We start from the raw sequence: 7,806 nt of genomic DNA, 5'->3' as shown, positions 1-7,806 counted from the left end.
CAATTGATCAGCTGTCCGCGGTTCCGTTTCACGGGGTTCACGGATCCATTGTTCGAGGACGATTCACTGAGGCGGTCGACGGATGTGCAGACGCGGCAGAGCCTACCCAGGTGCCTCCGCGTTTATCACACGACTGAGCCGGCTCCGGCTACACGTCGTGACTACACGTTGGATAATACTGGATATGACGCCGGCCTATTGGTTAGACGGCGTAGTCAGCGGTGGTCAGCAATTCGAGGTAGACTAAATTAAAAACGGGTACACGGGAGGCGAAACGCGAGAACTCGACGAAACGAAAGATCTTTTGTCAGCGCGCGCGCGGAATTCTGTAAACGAGACGGCGACGCCACTCGTCCGAATAATGATGCCAGTCGAGCAGAGACGTTTCGAGATTTCATATGTGGAACGTCAAGGTGGTCTTTCAACCCTTTCACGCCCGATGTTGCGTATACGTGACACGGCACTTTAGTTAATTACTGAGCTAACCGAATATAACATTTTTTAAGTGAAACAGGTTTAAAATTAACCATTACTATTGGATTGGTGATTTAATGCAGGAGATCGGATATTTTTGATGGAAAATATTGTCTTGTGAATATATATATATATGTTAAACTACAACAGTGGATAGATTTTCTTGCGATTTTGAGCTGAAAAAGAAATCAGAAGTTTTATTTGAAATATAAATCTTAAATCTGTTTAAATATTTTTAAATTATTATTGTATATCTTAATACTTCGATGAAGATTTTATTTATAATTTTTTCTAATATACAATTATTAACAAGTGTAATTTTACCTTACATTCTACTACATACCATGAATTTAAAATAATTGTGATAATGATGCATGATGAATGAGGAGGTAATTTACATCGATAATTAATATATGCGTACGTAATAACTATCGAACAATGAGAGAATAGGGAAAAAATAGTTTGAATATTGTGTCAATGAATATATGGAATGCAAAATTAATATTTGCTCCATCTTGTGTGCATCTTATAGCTAGATAACGTTTCCTTTATAATGTGGCCAAGTCTGGTCTTCATCGTCAACCACTATGGGACATGTCCGTGGTTCTTTGATACGTAACAACGGTTGTGGTTAATGTAGTATATATATAGACAACCACTATTACTCTTCCTTAAAAAGTTCAAACTGGATTATCGATGACCAAAGTTCAAGAGTAGTACGTAGACTCGACTAGGATGAAAGTATCGTTATTCTCGATACTTTCGCATTGTTCGTTTCCGGTCGATCCTGAATTACCAGTCGTGATGCACGAAGCTTCACGCTTTTTCCTCTGGAAATTGAATATAATTATGGAGAAACATTAGTTGCTAATGATTGAATCGCTATGCTTTTTAAAAAAAATCTTAATGTAAATTTTTCTTTTCGAAGAAAAGAATTATTTATTCAATTGTTTATTCAACAATTCTAATTCTTGCAACTCTTGCTCTTCCTAATAGTAATATCCTCTTGATTAATAACTATGTTAGAAACTATGAATCCCAATCTGCATATGCAGTCTTAGAATCGCGGCTCCGTTATTAAAATTTTGCAATTTTATATTTATCTCTCTTCTTCAATTTTCATTACACTAAAAAAATAGAAAACAATTAATAATAATTCATATTTTATAGAATTAAAAAATTTAGTAAAAGCTAGAAACAAAAACTCATTAGTTAAATTAACACAATAATGTATCAAACAATCAAATATACTTTAATAATTCTATTGATCACAATCTAATTCACGAAATGTTATCCAAAAGTTCAAAAAGGTTTCGGTATTTTAGTAATTTTGTTCCTGATCATTCAATCACTGTTTGACGTAATGGTACATACACAGGTGCGCGTCTATTAATAGAGAGTACTTAAATTTAACTTACCGATTAAATGATTGGACAAGTTGATTAATCTCGTGCCAAACAGAATCATTCTGGTAACAGAGTATTGTTGGACAAACAGATAGTCGTTTGGAATTTCTCTGACAAAGTCGAAAATTACATAGGAAATTTCATGGTATTTCTCTTATTCCCTAATCTAAACTTCGCGTGCTGTTGTTCGTTTATTTTGTTCGGAGAAGAAAGAAAGAAACGGCAGAAATCATAATTTTGCGAAAATTAAGGACAATCCTCGTATTGTCGAGGGTCGAAAGGTGGTTTGTGGGTTACTGGAAAGAAATTGACTGATTTATGGTCGCGTGCGAATATCATATCGAATCGATTATCTATTCAAAGAGTTTATAATTTTATGCTCGGTATAGGTGGTTTGAGATGCTACGCTCCAATTCGAAATTCGTATTGTTCGTGTGTAACGAAGTGAGGATGAACATGTGTATAACGGTATTGGAAGAATACGGGAAGAAATTAATTTATTCATTTATCAATGAAAAGTACAGAGGAATACAAATTTATTATTACAAACGATATGTATTTAAATTAATTATTTGCATTTTAACTTTGAATTTTTACTTAAGGAAATTAACTTTCTAATTTGCATGTATATTCCAATGCATAGACTATAAATATAAATTACCTATTTATGCAAATAAATTCTTCCATTCATAAATTAAATAATATTTGTTTAAATTAATCCTCTTATTATATATTTTTTTTTTTTACTTTAAAATACCTTTTTCTTTAATAAGATGAATTTATAAATCATTGTAATAATTTAATTTCATTTTTATTATATTCATATTCATATTCATATTTCTACATCTCACTTCTACTTTTATTCTTGTTCCCAATATTCTCAAATCTCATAAAACCAAATCGGCCAATAAAATATTGAAAATGACACAACCTTCAATCCGAATTGTCCAGTAACACGACTCGAAACATGACGTATGATTTATTAAAGTCGTGAAAACGCGATTCATCCCCCATGACCATGTGATGCATGCGCACACGCCCGTCTATTAATAGAGGGGACGTCGCTCGAATTACTGAAACTGATAAAGCTTGTCGAGAGGTAACTGAGTAATTCAATTCTCCGTGACGAGTTGCAAGTTGCAGTTCCACCGATTCGTCTCCCTTCAACGTCGGTTTTTCACCTTGATACGCAACCCAACCTAGAATTAATTGCTTCCATGGAAATGGGGTGCGCCGGATACCATGTGCATTATGCTCTATTTGTTTGCGGTTTACTAATCTACGTTTCGATCGTCTAATTCTCACGGATTCCGATGCTATCGATGAAGTTTGGCGTGTTTTCTAATGTGAAAGTTCTGTGAAAGTTTGTGAAAAGTGTGCTGGTCCTTGAGGCTGTTTTTGTAGAATTTATATTTTTAAATGTCAATACTTATGAATAGAGATTTTTACTGAAATAATTCTTAAATATAATATTTAATTTTTAAATGAATTTTTGTTATAAATAAAAGGAATATATTGATATATGAATGAATTCTTTGATATTTATTATAATTTTTATTTATCTTTATTATAGTACTTACGATAAAAATAACTAAAGAAAATCGTTGATAAAATTCTTCGAACGTATCGCTTTAAGCTTAGACTTTTCGATCTTTGGCTTCTCAACAGCCTTCGACGTCATCAAATTCTTTTTATCTGCTTAGTAAGATTCTCTCTCTGCTCGCTCTTTTACGCGCATCAAAGCTGCTAAATATACTCTAGCTATCATCGAGTTTTTACCACGAAAAAAGATCCCCTTCATTCCTCACAATCAGACAGATTAAATAACCATATAATTAATTTATAGATTTTTCAACATAACATCAAAATAATAGGAAATTGTGACAAAATATAAACATCACAATCACTATAATAAACATTTATTCTTGATAATATAAAATTACATGTTTGCAGTTAACATGAGACACATATCATACAATATTTCACAATAACAAATATGCGTATTCGATGCGATACGATGGTTGCGCAAAGACGACTTATTATCATTAATCCGTGAGGGAAATGAAAGTCATCGTCATCGAATCTTGAACGCATCTAACTTTTATTTTTTTCATTAATTCGATAGAAAAAAAAAAAAAAAAGGGAAAGAAAAGAACACAAAACTCGAGCTTTGTAATTTGCATCTCGTTATGCAGCTACAGTTAATGATTGTACTACCGTAATAATCAACTAGAATCTAAACGATCGCTCTTGAAATATAGAGATGTTATTTAATTTGATTGAAATCATCTACTGATTTGTAAATATTTAGACGAACAAAGACGAACAAAGACGAATAAAGACAATAAAAAAAGAACAAAAAAAAAAAAATTAAAGAAAAGACACAAATATAGCAAGGGAATTAGAAATGTGAGGAAAAGAAAAAGGATTCGTTATTATAGCCGTCACATCAGAGGAATTTTTCTCATAAATAGCACGGGATAACTATATTACAAAAATATACATGTGAATCGTTCGTCGATATTTCACAGAGCTTATGGAAATTCGACGTTATTTTTCATCAATGGTCGATAGAAACAACTGTTTTCTTGCGATTTTTCATTTCATTGAATTTTTCCTATCATTATGCTAATTACATAAATACACGTTTATTTACACATTGCTCTCTGTACGTTCTACGGTTAGTCGATTGAAAGTATATCGTTACTTGAGAAAAATATCTTGATTTTTAAATTAAAGCGCACGAAGGAATAATCTTATGCAAAATAAGGACTAATATGTCCATTCTCGGTTGTACCATTTGTCAGTTTTATATACAGAAAAGAGGGGGATTTAGTGTCACGATCGCGTGTCACCGGTAGCTAATTGGTCAACTATAACTTATAAAATATAGCCGAGAGATGCTATATTCAAGTTAGTCAATGTGGTCCCATTAGCCACTTCCCCATTTTGGTTTCACACGCAACTGAACTTGACACCTGAAACATTATAATTTTAATTGTTAGATTGGAATTAAAAGATAACAAAATAATGTAGATAAAATTATTAAGAAAAATTTCATTGAATTTATCTTTCTTTTTTCTTAATTTTAAAATGTATAATCTATAAAATTATAATTTTTTTTCTATTTTTTTTACCAATATTGATCTGAAAAACAATTAAACACTTAAACAAATTTATAAAAAATGGAAAATTGTCGAGAAATTATTGACGTTTACCTAATTATAATCATACGTATAAATAGTGAAAGCTAAATGCGGATACCGTCGTCACTGGAGTAGCAGTTATGGCAGTGTAATTTTTGATTTCTAACGCGTACGTCTGTTCCCATTAATCCATCACCAAGTCGAACGTGACACACGCAGCATTTGAAACATTCCATATGATAGAATAATCGTAGACTCTCGATAATCATCGCGGCACCTCGACCTGACGATTAATAAAATTAATTATTTTATTTTATTTTTCTGAACAGAAATAAGAAAATAACGAGAATTTAAATATTTATTTCACAAAATTTCAACATAAATCATTATTTTATTAAAAGATATTTTACGTACCTAATTCATCTCCACAATGAGAGCACTTCTTCTTCCCGCTAACACTTAACATTTTCTCCTGGTTCTCATTATTCATTGACGGTGATTGTTGAGGTTTCTGTGGTTGCATAACATGTTGCTGCGATTGATGTTGCAACGCGGACAGATGTTCCTGGCTAGTACTATGCTCCAATCTGTAAAATTAAATGAATATTTACTTATTCGTTTTGATGCTTCCATTTCTTTGACACAAATTTCTTTTTGAATATTAACCTTCTTCTAGGTGGAAGAGGCTTTTCTTGCGCTCTGTTCTGCACCCGCTGTGTAAGAGTCTGTATGATAGAATCAGGTAATGGTTTACTGTCTGTCCTTGTAGGAGCAGTCACATAAGGAACCGATGTTCCTGTTATGTGCATTTGAGGTTTTCGCCCTGGTGATCGCTGGTTCTTTTCGTTGATCCTTCTCTGTTCCGCTTCCTGTACATAATATCAATAAGGCATAATTTTTAAAAGAAATTATATACAAATTCGAAGAATGATTTTACACAATTATTAAATTTTAAGATATTTACCTGAATGAGCCAATGATGGTGATAATTTAGATCGTGAGCACCTCGTGGCACGTCGCTCTTCCTCCGTTGAACCCATTGATCGCTTTGAACGATTCGTGGCCGAGGAACTGCACTGAGCGCCTGCAACGTTTGTTTGCTCATCTGTTGTCCAGCATGGCTCGACAAAGTCGTAACTGATGCACTGTGTCTCAAAGGTGTATCCATTTGCTGAGGAATCGAATCAGCCGAAGGAATCCTGCTACTCCTGTACATTTTATAAAATTATCCACTTGTTAAACGATTAACATTTCATCGTTGCTTCTTGTTATTTAAAATTTTGCTTAATTGGAAAAATTCTTGCACAAGTTTTAACCACATATTTTTAAAATATTATTGTAATATCGAATTATTACTCCTGCAATTATTGTTTATTTATTTAAAAAAAAGGAAAGTCGTGGTGCAACTGTTATATCGATTGTTCAAAGATTACCAATGACTGTCCCCGTAATCACAAATTGCAAACAATATGTCGCCCAGAAGATTACATCAGACGCAACAAAGCGGAAAGTTTTAACAGGAAATTAAGTGACACGATTAGTGGTACTATTCCGTCTCTAATTTACATTTCCTGTTAGTCGCGATCTGTTTAAACGTTGACATAACAATGCGCTATTGCAATTTCGTGGACTGCATAACATTGCATCTGTTCTCCATAATTCAATGCCTACCATTGAAATTAACAGAATGCGACATGCTGGATAAATATATATGGTATGATTCTTACCTGATAGTCACATCTCTTTGTCTCTGCTCGATCAAACGCAATGGTTTAGCTGGTGGTATAGGTGGAGGTGGAGGTCTTCTTCTTTGCACGTCTTGAAGCTGAAGATTCGGCATAGATGATCTATAATTTACAGGTGGTTGGTTCTTGAACTGTTGGATATTGTTCGCGGAGCTGTGCGCAACATCTTGCAAGGATTTCCATTGCTCTTGCAATTGTTCTGCCAATTTAAGCTGCTCTTGTTCGCGATACGCCAAATTGTTTCGTTGACGTTTCAACTCTTCCTGCTGCAACTGCAGCAGTTCCCTTTTCACTCTGAGGACTTCCTATTCCAAAGGAAACAATTGATTATATTTTATTCGTTTTAAGAAATGTATACATGTTTTTATTTTTATCTTTATTTCTTTTTATAAAGCTTGGAAAATAAAATGTATAATTTTGCCAGGTTGCCTCGTCTTTGTTAGAAGCAAGCATCGAGAGAAAATGATAAACGTTCCCTTACCCCGTAAGCAAACTCGTCTTCTTCATCGTTCGTACCAGCACCAACGTATGACGTGTTCTGCGAATAATTATCAACGATTCACCCGTTAACAGTGCGATATATTTAATTTACAGCATGCAGTATTAGAAGAATAGTTAGCATTATTTATTTTTTGGCGAAAAAACTTTAAAATAAATTTTTAAAATAAGAAATAGATTGACATATTTTTCACAATAATAATAAATGAAAAAATTCGTTTGCTTGTCTTGAAAATAAAAAAAAATATATATATATATTATTTAAAATTCAAATCTCTCATACCATAAACCAAATTATACATCTCACTCCAAGTGAACAATACTCCAAAGCATCTACACCCACATAATAAAACCCCTCAAAAAAAAAAGGATAATAAACAAAAGAGAAATTGAAAAAAAAAGAATCCATACCTCTTGTTCTCGAATTTGGTTTTCCATATCCCTAATACGTTTCTCCTCGACACGTCGCGCATCGGCAACCCTTCTCTCCTCCTCGATTTCATTCTGAATCCTCAGCTTTTCTGCTTGCGCCCTCAA

The 7,806-nt window shown here is 33.3% G+C and overlaps 2 protein-coding genes across 4 annotated transcripts in view; both read right to left on the bottom strand.

The window, feature by feature from the left end:
• Positions 1-1,339, bottom strand: part of LOC102676063 (fibroblast growth factor 1-like) — an 8,256-nt gene extending 6,917 nt beyond the window's left edge. Inside the window, exon 1 of one of the 3 annotated variants that reach the window (XM_006620974.2) lies at positions 1,021-1,339. In XM_006620974.2, coding sequence (XP_006621037.1) covers positions 1,021-1,050 — 30 coding nt within the window. In that variant the 5' untranslated portion in view covers positions 1,051-1,339. Of the gene's footprint in view, positions 276-1,020 lie in introns of those variants that run through there. The other 2 variants (XM_031513064.1, XM_031513063.1) reach the window with 2 other exon arrangements.
• Positions 1,340-3,783: 2,444 nt separating this feature from the next.
• Positions 3,784-7,806, bottom strand: part of LOC102676570 — a 117,579-nt gene continuing 113,556 nt past the window's right edge. The window contains exons 12-19 of the mRNA XM_031513065.1: positions 7,681-7,806; positions 7,253-7,309; positions 6,754-7,076; positions 5,991-6,234; positions 5,693-5,895; positions 5,441-5,613; positions 5,145-5,309; positions 3,784-4,858 (exon numbers count right to left, since the gene is read on the bottom strand). The exon at positions 7,681-7,806 is cut by the window's right edge and continues 9 nt beyond it. Coding sequence (XP_031368925.1) covers positions 4,836-4,858; positions 5,145-5,309; positions 5,441-5,613; positions 5,693-5,895; positions 5,991-6,234; positions 6,754-7,076; positions 7,253-7,309; positions 7,681-7,806 — 1,314 coding nt within the window. The 3' untranslated portion in view covers positions 3,784-4,835. The remainder of the gene's footprint in view (positions 4,859-5,144; positions 5,310-5,440; positions 5,614-5,692; positions 5,896-5,990; positions 6,235-6,753; positions 7,077-7,252; positions 7,310-7,680) is intronic.

This window comes from Apis dorsata, unplaced genomic scaffold (assembly GCF_000469605.1).
Source record: "Apis dorsata unplaced genomic scaffold, Apis dorsata 1.3 scaffold_573, whole genome shotgun sequence".
Taxonomy (NCBI): Eukaryota; Metazoa; Arthropoda; class Insecta; order Hymenoptera; family Apidae; genus Apis; species Apis dorsata.
This window is presented reverse-complemented; position numbering and strand designations above follow the sequence as displayed.